This window comes from Nicotiana attenuata, unplaced genomic scaffold (genome assembly GCF_001879085.1).
Source record: "Nicotiana attenuata strain UT unplaced genomic scaffold, NIATTr2, whole genome shotgun sequence".
Taxonomy (NCBI): domain Eukaryota; kingdom Viridiplantae; phylum Streptophyta; class Magnoliopsida; order Solanales; family Solanaceae; genus Nicotiana; species Nicotiana attenuata.
The window spans coordinates 159,893-170,280 of NW_017672143.1; the positions used below are offsets into that span (position 1 = coordinate 159,893).

Below are 10,388 nucleotides of genomic sequence, written 5' to 3' on the forward strand. Positions count from 1 at the left end.
TTTGACATAATATGGTCAAGAGAAGATTTACCTGTTGATATTGTTAATATTCCAACTAACGCACAACATTCACATGATATGATTGTAGAATCGGAAGAATCGGAAGAGGATGAAGGGTTTGATGATACTGATTGGGACTGGATGGAAGCAGATGATTAAATAAGAAAGTTCTGAAATTCTTTTAAATATATTCTTTTTAGAGTAAGTGATAATGCATTTATATATATTAAGATTATTTTTTGTGTTGTCGATCACTTCTTTTTATACTTAAGATTATTCTTTTTATGAATAGGTAAAATGAATTGTGGGTGACAGAGCTGCTTGCAAGGTCTTTATTACACTTGGTCAACTACATTAGTGTATTACCCCTTTAATTTTGCTTAACCTGTTAGCCTACTTTGTTAGCATGAAGTGAACTGATTTGGATTATACTTAACTAACAGTGGTGATTGGTGATTATACTTGTTTTGTATTAGTGCAGGCCCTTCTGTGCCAAAAAGAAAAAGAGGCCCTACTCAAATGCAAAGTGTGCACGGTAGGAAGGACCGTAAAATAATTGTGCTAAATGAGTTCAATCAACCCATTGGTCCCACTAAGGAAGTTATGAAAGAGTTGGGTAGCTTCCTCGGCACATTGGGAAGGAATGAGACCTTTTGTCCTCTTAATGTATTTGATTGGAGGAAACTAGACAAAAAAGATGATATTTGGAAATATGTCAAGGTATGAAGTTCCTAATGTTCAATAAGCGTCGATATTTCACATTTCTTATATTAACCCAATTGCACTAAATTTGTAGGAAAAATATGATATTCCTGAAGAGGCGAAGAATTGGGTTTTTGATTCAGTTTGTACTGCTTGGAGAAAGTATAAAAGTCAGTTGAAGAAAAAGCACTTTGATACATATGAGAATTACGAGCTTCGAATGCAGAATAGGCCACAAAATGTTCCTGTGTCTCACTTTAAAGATCTTCTAGACTATTGGAACTCCGATGCCGCCAAGGTAATTACATCAAACTTTTGCCAACTCTGTCTGCTAGTTTACTGTGGGCACAACACAATACTAGAACTTTAATCTCTTAAAGACACTCAACCAATACAGAACAAAAATGAATCAGAAGATACTAGCCTTACATTTTCGTCATACTAGTTAGTGACTGGAAGCCAACATAAGTACTTCACAACATAATAGGTTTTATTTTTCCTTCAAAACAACTCCTGTTCTAAGATTGTCCATGTGATGCATAAGGAATTTGTTTCCACGTCTTCTTCAATATTCTATCCATGCCTTGAACCTACAGACTGTTTCACATTGAGTAAGCATGCTTCAATTGTGAAAGTTAAGTATGAATAATGTTTGCTTGTTTATTTGCAGAAAATGTCTGAAACCAATATCGAGAATCGAAAAAAGTTGAAGCATCCACACACTGCTGGAAAAACAAGTTTTGCTCAAATCATCGAGGTTTGATTTTTTTCTCTTATTTTTCTTTAAGTATGAACTTGCTAACTTTGAATGAAAACATTATTATACCAGTTTTCTTTTTTACTAGGTAAAAAAAGAGGAAAATGGTTGATACTTCGGATAGTCTATCAAGTAAAGATATCTTTGTGGCCACAAGAAAAAAAAAACCTGATCGAGTATACAAAAGCTCTTATGAGAGTACAATGAGTAAAATTGTAAGAAATTTCTAGTTTAAAAATTATCGTGAGTATTTATTTGTTCTTAATTATTGACTTAGTTTTATTTTACTTATACTTTATTCTCTTGCATTTGGTTTGTAGGCTGAAATGGAGAGAATACAATCCACTCAAGAAAGTGGAGATGGTATTGATTCAGTTGACGCGTTTGCATCAGTGATGGGACCTGGGCACCCAGGTCGGGCAAGATTGTATGGACGAGGAGTCAACAAAACTGTCTTAAAAAAGAAAAAAGGAGATTTTGGATCCTCTGTAAATGCTACTGATGAGAGAATGGAACAAAAAATGGAGGAAATGGAAGAGAGGATGCAACAAAAATTGTTGGAAAAGCTCAATGCACAAAAGGAAAAATTGCTGGAAGAGCTCAATGCACAAAAGGATGCTATGGAACAAGATATTACGATGAACGTCGTTACACGACTTCAACGTCTCAACCCCGATTTAAGACTTGATCCTGACATGCTAATATTCAGTGCTCGTGCACCTGGAGAAGCTGCTTCTGCACAACAAGGTGCTATTCAACCAATCAATCGTCCATCCGCTGGCAGTAACAACCAAGGTTAGTCCGTAGCAAATATGACACGTCTTCTCTTTCCTCTTCTTCTCCTGTTTTTTATGTTAGCTTCTCACTGTGCCTTTGCTTTTGGAATGAACTAGTAAGGTAATAGTGTTACATAAATTGGAACAGTGAATATACAGTTAACAATTGATGTCATCTTCACTTATTCCCATTCGTGTTATTATTGTTCCTGCTATATGTCTTCCTTTTGGACTTGTCAAGCTAACATAGTGTGTTGATATTGTAGCCCAGATTGTAACAATTGATTTTAAAATTCCACGCCAAAAAGTGTACTGCTCCTTTGTTGCCCAGTTATGTCTCCAGCTACTCATTTTTCTTTCTATTGCACGTGATTGTTCTGTTGGAAAATGCATTGTCCAGAGATTTGTGTCATATTTTAAAACTCTACTCAAATTTAGAGTTCCAAGACACATGCCTTCACTGTGTGCCATTCCCCTTTGAATTGTCATCCACGCTTTTGTGCCTTTTGTTTCTATCGAGTGCTTTTCCTCGATCCCATTCCTAGCTGCTTTACTGACACAGTATTGTGTTATTGCAATTGTTGTCTGTTGCCCAGCTTTGTTAAACCTTTTTTGTGATATTTTTTGTGTGTATGAAATCATGTCCTTCTGGTCCGTGACTAAGTTGTCTCTTGCCATCTCTTTTCCTCTATGATTCTGCTGTATAATTCTACTGTTTTCTGTCCATATCACTTGCTCACACAACCAGTTCAAATTACGCAAAGGTGTCTCTTGCCATAACATCTGGAAAATACATGGCATTTTGCAGTATTTGCAGCATGAAAATTGCTGTTTCTTGCCAACTCCATCCTTTCCTCGATAACATATAGGTGTGCATTCCTCGAGCTTCAGGAAATAGCGTGCATTGAAAATGCATAAAGAGAACATGGCTCCTTGATTCCACACATTTGAACATGGTTTCATGTCTTGTTAGAGTTAAAGAGCAAATATTTTATCTTTAATCCATTTTGCAAATCTCACTTTATACTACTCTTTTGTAGGTGGAGTAGATGAAGAGATGGAAGACGGAAGGAGTAATGAAGATCTAGACCTTACTTGAATTTTGAATTGTTGATTGTTGTAGATGCATGTGGCGGTTTCTAGGAATGTTTGTTATGAAAATATTTTAAAACTTTTGATGTTGAAATATCAAATGTATGTTATTGGTTTCATATCTATGGATTTATAATTAACTTGTCCGACAATTTGGATTATCAAAAGTTTCATTTTGTGTTTATATAAATTTTAGTGTTTTATAGTTTATTGTATATTTACGTAAAATCTTTATTTACAACAGGGGGCACTATTTTTAATTTAATTAAATTGTTACAGCTAACAAAACCGTTGCCATAGGGTCTGAAAACCGTTCCAAAATCATATAAAAACTGTTGCAATAGGTAGATCACCGTTGCCATAGGACCTGCAAACCGTTCCAAAATAATCTAACAACCGTTGCAATATGTTTGTGAACTGTTGCCATAGTATCTATAAACCGTTCCAAAACAATCTCCAAACCGTTGCAATAGGTAGTTCAAACCGTTGCAATATGTTAAAGAAATCGTTGCCATTTCTATTATACCTGTAACGGTTTCGATAGATATAGTAACGGTTTATGGCCGTTGCATTTAACTTTATGGTAACGGTTATTAACCGTTGCAATTGATAAGAATAATCGTTCCAACATGAGGAGGGAAAACCTTAGCGATAGACTATGCTATAGCAACAGTTACTGGAACCGTTCCAACAACCGTTCCATAAACTCTATAGCCACGACAGCTCGTGGAACGGACGCTGAACCGTAGCAGTACGTCTATGGCAACGGTTGTCTTACCTATTGGAACGATTTTCCCTGCGTAGCCATAGGTGAATTTTCCAGTAGTGTATATAGTTAACTATGCAAAACAATAGATGCATTTGTGGGTGACGTATTATCTACTTAGTCTGCAGGCAGAGGTCCAACATGTCAAGATGTACAAGCAGGTCTTCGAGGAGGTAGTTGTTGATGAGCTGATCTCTGTTACATTTCAAATTACATTCATTATATTTCTCACTTTTAAATGAAGTTGAAATTTACGAAAAAGTTAAAATACATAATTCAAATAGTTTCCGTAGGAGTTAGGATTACTTGCAACTTGGGACGCAATGTCTCAATAACAACTGCTGATTTTTTATCAACTCCTGCACCTTGCTGTATACATATAAAAAGCACCAGCATAACAAATCAGAAGAAATCAATAAGCATTTCACAATTTCATACATGTACCATAAATGGTTGCAGTTTAACAGGTAGATCTAAACCCAATACTGGAGCATAATTTTATATGTAAAAAATTATTAAACTTATAAAAAATAGTAAAAATGAACCCATAATTTTAAAAATACAATGAGTTCAATAGTAAGAACCTTAAAGATTGAACTCATATAGTTTAAATCATGAAGCCGCCTCTGAGCTTAACCATTAAATTACTTCACAGTTTTCCTTTTCGGTGTGTTTGGTTCTAAAAATATTTTTAAAATATATTTTCCTTATAAACTTATTTTCTCTAATTTCGGAAAATAACTTCCCTATTAAAATAAGAAAAATATTTTTTGAAATTCTCTTTTAACCCTCCCAACCTCACCCCTAGCCTCCAGCCTACCCCCCACGCACACACACCATTGCCTACCCTAAGTCCCACACCCCACCATAGGCACCCCCTCAGCCCAGGACCCCGCCTCCCTTGCCACTGGCTCCGCCCTCCAGCGAAGTTGATCCCCCGAATCAAACCTCCCCCTGCCTCCCCCTCCCCCACCATCCAACCAACTCCCACCACTCTCCCCCCCTCCCCCAACCTCACTACCCCCTCCGCCACCCCCACCCACCTTGTTCCACATATTGTTTACTTATATTATATATACATGTTCTTGGGATAATATTTTCTGCTTATTAACCAAATACGAGAAAATAAATAAAATACCACTAATCTTTTAAGAAAAAATATATTTTTCATGTCAAACACATTTTTCATCCTTATTTAACTCTAAAGATTTTCATCAGGGAAAAAAGAGAAAACGAATTGCAGTGAAATTTTACCGGATTGGGCCTATTATCAAACCCAAGTAGCAGTTAGTTATGGAGTGAGAATTTTGGACAAACCCAACTTTAAATTCAGGAGTCATTTCTCTTAGAACCATGATTCTTGCATATCATAGGGACACCCCTGGATTTTTTCTTAGTCATAGAAAATCCCCGATCTAAAATTTATTGTTGCTCTAACTTAGCCAAGTCTTAATTAACATCTCAATAGCCAGAGAGAATATTCATTTTAATTGTGTGCTTTCATATCTTATGAAAATGTCTTTTTTTCATGAGTAGAACCAAGGTAGAGCAAAAATAACAACAAATGAAGATATTTTGTAATTTAATGTCCAACAATAAGCTAAAAGGAAATTTAAGTTTCATACAGTTCAAGTATTTAATAGGGTTTAAATTAATAAGTACCTTGCATAGAGCCCAGTCTGCGGAATCAAAGAAGGCACGTTCATGGTCCTGCATCCACAACATTACAAGTGGTTGTCAATTTTTAGTCAAAAAGCTTTTAATTTAAAACTTTTTGGAGAAAAAAGAAAGTATAAAACTTGCCTTTGAAATCAAAGGCTTCTTCTTTGGCATAAGTCCTCCATATTTTTTACCAGTGGCAGTAGTCTACAAAATTTAGCGTCAGTACCAATTATATAAAAGAGACGTTGAATTAAAAAACAACTCATAAAATTACAAATGATAGTGTAAAACATGGAACATGGACTAAAGATCGCAAATCCAGCTGCAAAATGGGGACTACTTCATACACATTTTCTATTTATTTTTTTCAAGGGAAAATGACAACATGGGAAATCAATCACTTACAAAAAAAACAAGGTGAAATATGGGTAGAAAATCAACTGGACTACTAAGATATTCTGCATTTTCTAGCTCTAGTTACCAGTAGACGACCAAATAATTGGTCATTTAGTTCATACTATAGAAAACGTGTCCAACTTGTTTTTAACCCTAATGTCCGTACATAAAGTAGGGAAAATGAAAACGATATTTCAGTGAAAAGAAGCTTCTGATTAATCCAAACTAAGTCAATTTTACTAAATTTTCTATTTAAGAAGCTTTTATGTAAAACGTAAGACGTGACTAGTACATCCCCTAGTTAGATGTTTCATTCAATGTTTAATTTGCTTGATTTCTTTTTCATTTATATTCCTATAACCTGAATTTCGGTTTAACTAAGTCATTCAACTAAATCCGAGCTAAATCTCTTCGCTACCCTACTATTGCCACACTTACACTAGCCCATTATTGCTTATCCACACCATATGTTAGTGCCGACAAATTTTAACCATAACGTGCAATTTTTTTGAATTTAAGCTATGGGTCGCAATGTTTACGGAGTAAAATCTTAATCGCAAAACCGAGTTAGGGACCACTCTTTTTGCAGGCTGCACGTGATTGCTTTGCCCCTTCAACCCCACAAATCTACATATAATAATATTTACGGTTCATTTTTGCTATATTTCTATAAAATGTCTCAATTTATTTTTTGGACCACATTTATAGTATTACAAAGAAGATCGTATATATGGAGCCAAGACGAATATTACTACTAGTGCAGTTACAAGATAATGTGACTTGTGGCCACTCCTAATCTATCAACATATGATTCTTCTTTGTCTTATTTAATTCTTTTCTAATTATGTTTGGTACTTGCAAGAAGATTTAATAATTATTACACGAAAGAAAAATACAATACTAATTGAATTGTGAAATTAGGTTAGTGAACTCGTATATGATTTATTTTACCTGATTTGAGACTTGAGAGAAACCTTGGACTTAGTGGTGCTTCAAATCTTCAATAATAACAAGTGTCTTAACCTCTATATAATTCAAGTAGATCGAATAAAGCAGTTCCTTCTTATTTAGTATACTGATTCTGACCTCAAAAGATTCACGTAATAGTATAATCTTTCGAACCCCTGGATCCTTCCATGTTTTCGAATTCAAATTTATTAAAGGGCAAAGGGTCAAAATTGTCCCTCTACTATTGTTTATTGGTTGTTTGTGCCACCCGTTATACTTTTCGGTCATTCTCGTCCCTACCGTTAACAAAGTTTGCAAAATTACCCTAATCCTAACGTCCCTCCACTGTGGCAGCTGACCCCATCAATTTTATCCATGTCAGCTTCCATGTCAGCTGCCATGTCATCGACCCCACCAAATTAAAACCCTAACATAGATGACCCCCACCATTAATTGACAAACCCACCTTCTTCACATAAACCCCCCACCGTATCTCCTCCATTTTTTTTCACATTCTCGTCCACAACAAAACAATGAAGAACCACCCATAAAAAATTTATACAAGATAAACAAAATAGAACATTAAAGAATGTTAATTTTTTTCTCATATTCAAGCGAGAAATGAGATAGCAGGAAATTATAGTGGATATGGTATTGTTCACCGTTTATTTCTAATTCTTCCAATATTTCTAGTGCTACAAAATTGTACAATTTAATTGCTTCAAAGTATCAAAATTTGCGAAAATTTGATTTGCGTTGAATTCAAATTCAGAGTTTATTTAAAAGCCTACAAGATCAAAGGATATTAACAGTGTTCTCGTCTATGAATTTGGGGATTTATGAAGAGGATGGTCAAGTTTCTCTCATGTGGGTTGAAGATGAATGAATGAAAGATTTTGGTCTAACTGTGTTTACATTACGCGGTGAAGGGCGGAATAGTGGTGGTGGTTATGGTGAAAAGGAAGTAGTGATTTTTTCCCCCTTTTTTGAAGATTAAGTTAGTGCTAGAGATGAGCCTAACTGTCTAAAATGATGGAACCCTGGAAGTGAATGAAATGGTGGTTCATCATTTTTAGGTGGTCAGAAGGAGGAAATATGGGTGGTGAACGGAGAAGGCAATAGAGAAGAAGGTTGGAGTGGCGGCAGATGGTGATGATGGGTGTTTGCCAACAAGATCTGACATGGCTGCATTGAATAACGCTACGGTAGTAATACTTTGATGGCTTTTAATCATATCGGCAATTTTTGTTTGTGTGAGTTGGTTTGAATTTCTTGCCGAAGAACGGGGTTGCTGTTTGAATGACGAAACAGGGAGAAGGAGAAAGGCGACGAAGAGGGGAGCCAGCACCGTGGAGGTTGGTTCTGCCCGCTGAAAATTTTCCGGCGAAATGCCATGGTTTTGGACGATTTTGGTATGAGGTGAGGGAGAGAAGATGAGAGAAAGGGTGGAGAGGTGAGGAGTCGAGGGTCCTTTATGTTAGGGTTTTAATTTGGTGGGGTCGATGACATGGCAGCTGACATGGATAAAATTGATGGAGTCAGCTGCCACAGTGGAGGGACGTTAGGGTTAGGGATAATTTTGCAAACTTTATTAACGGTAGGGACGAGAATGGCCGAAAAGTATAACGGGTGGCACAAGCAACCAACAAACAATAGTAGAGGGGCAATTTTGACCCTTTTCCCTTTATTAAATATTCCATCTTCTATGTGATTCTTGTTGTATCAAAACATAGAATATATATTTTTTTTTTAATTGGAAGACAAGAAAAAGTAAATTGCACGACAAGGTTAAATTTTTTTTCTTTTTCATTTTTCCTAGCAGATCAGGGCGGCTACCCAACTTATACGATTCACATGGTTAGTGGTGGTTATAGCAATAACTGTAGATTACGGGAGTTAGGTCCAATAACACATGCTTCATCTATACTCTTTTCACACTTTAAAAAACAAAGTGATTTGGGAGCATCTTAAGGTTCATAAACTCTCTATCTTTATATAGTACGTTACCTTAATTAGGGGTGTTACAATCGAACCGGAAAACTGTACCAAACCGAAAAATCAAATCAAACCGATTAAAAATTCCGACTAGGTTTGATTTAACTCGGTTTGATATTGAGTAAAAAACCCGAACCAAACCGACATATAAATATTTAATTTTTATTTATTCTTAAAACTTTATGTTGAATTTTCTTTAAAAATGTAGAAATATTTTGCATCCTGTCATGTGTTAACCTTGAAAGCGTACATTAACGAAAAATTATTATTAGACGACTAAGAAAATAACTATCATGTGTTACTAAAAAAATTCTCCCGTTAGAATATTTTAATAGATCATATGTTTGTCAATTTTTTCAATATTTACTAAACATATATTCATTTAGCAAAACTATATTTATAACTTTAACAAAATAAGATTGGAATAATATTCATGTAACAAAAAAACCCGAAAATCCGATAAAATCGAACCAATCCAAACCAATATAGTTTCAGAGTAGCAATCAAGAATATTGATGAAACCAGAGAAATGCTCCTTAACCAAAGTAGCGAAAAAACTCGAAGGACCAAATAAAAATGCAAAGATTTCATCTTATGTAGAAAAGGGAGGAATAAAATAAAATTTTCAAGTACCTCGTGATCTTGAGAGGAGACAGAAAACTCTTCAATACTGCTGCTATCTGCCATCTTAGTATGTCACAACCACCAGTCTAGCTCTCCCCTGTTTTATCCACTTACCATAAACATATTTATAACTTTATAGAATTGGAGAGAGTTGTTGTTGTGTGTGTGTGGGGGGGGGGGGGGGGATAGAGTGTGCAGCTCTAATCCAAACAGAAGGCAATAAAATATATGAAATAAAAAGAGAATCTTCCATTACCTTGAAGCAGAGGAGATAACAAGACCAAGCAAAGGCAGAAATATGGTGAATAGGCTAAGGAAGAAGAAACGGTGGGAAAGAGGGGGGGTGGGGTGTTGGGAGAAAGGATTGTTTGACTACAAGAGAATGAGATGAGAAATTTATAATTTTGGCACGTCAATGATGTATTCTTTTAGGGTTTGTCTGATTCTCTAATCATATTTGAGTTTATATTTAAAGAAAAGGCAAAATATTTATATAACTAATTTTTATTTTTATTAAAAGTAAAATATAAGTTTCTTTCATATTTGATTAATTATTTTCTTAAAGAAAAATATTTTTGCACTTGGGATTAAAGAGTCATGTTTAGGGGTAGAATTTATTTTTTTGAATAGTTTTATAGTCTCTTTTCTATAGTAGATTATTTATCTCCTC

The 10,388-nt window shown here is 35.2% G+C and overlaps 2 protein-coding genes across 3 annotated transcripts; one reads left to right on the forward strand and one right to left on the reverse strand.

Annotated features, from left to right (window-relative positions):
• The first annotated feature begins 519 nt into the window (after positions 1-519).
• On the forward strand, positions 520-2,259 carry LOC109212031. Its single transcript, XM_019375643.1, has 4 exons — positions 520-720; positions 797-1,000; positions 1,373-1,459; positions 1,780-2,259. The coding sequence occupies exons 1-4, from the start codon at positions 520-522 to the stop codon at positions 2,257-2,259; spliced, it is 972 nt and encodes a 323-aa protein (XP_019231188.1).
• A 1,370-nt stretch (positions 2,260-3,629) lies between these two features.
• Positions 3,630-10,148, reverse strand: LOC109212032. 2 transcript variants are annotated; one of them, XM_019375646.1, is made up of 6 exons: positions 9,975-10,148; positions 9,728-9,827; positions 5,897-5,959; positions 5,756-5,803; positions 4,400-4,462; positions 3,630-4,288 (listed from the first exon to the last, which is right to left on the reverse strand). In XM_019375646.1, the coding sequence occupies exons 2-6, from the start codon at positions 9,779-9,781 to the stop codon at positions 4,238-4,240; spliced, it is 279 nt and encodes a 92-aa protein (XP_019231191.1). In that variant the 5' UTR covers positions 9,782-9,827; positions 9,975-10,148; the 3' UTR covers positions 3,630-4,237. The 2 variants fall into 2 exon arrangements, with proteins under 2 accessions (XP_019231191.1, XP_019231190.1); XM_019375645.1 differs by having other exon boundaries at positions 9,728-9,815; positions 9,975-10,146.
• Positions 10,149-10,388: the final 240 nt, after the last annotated feature.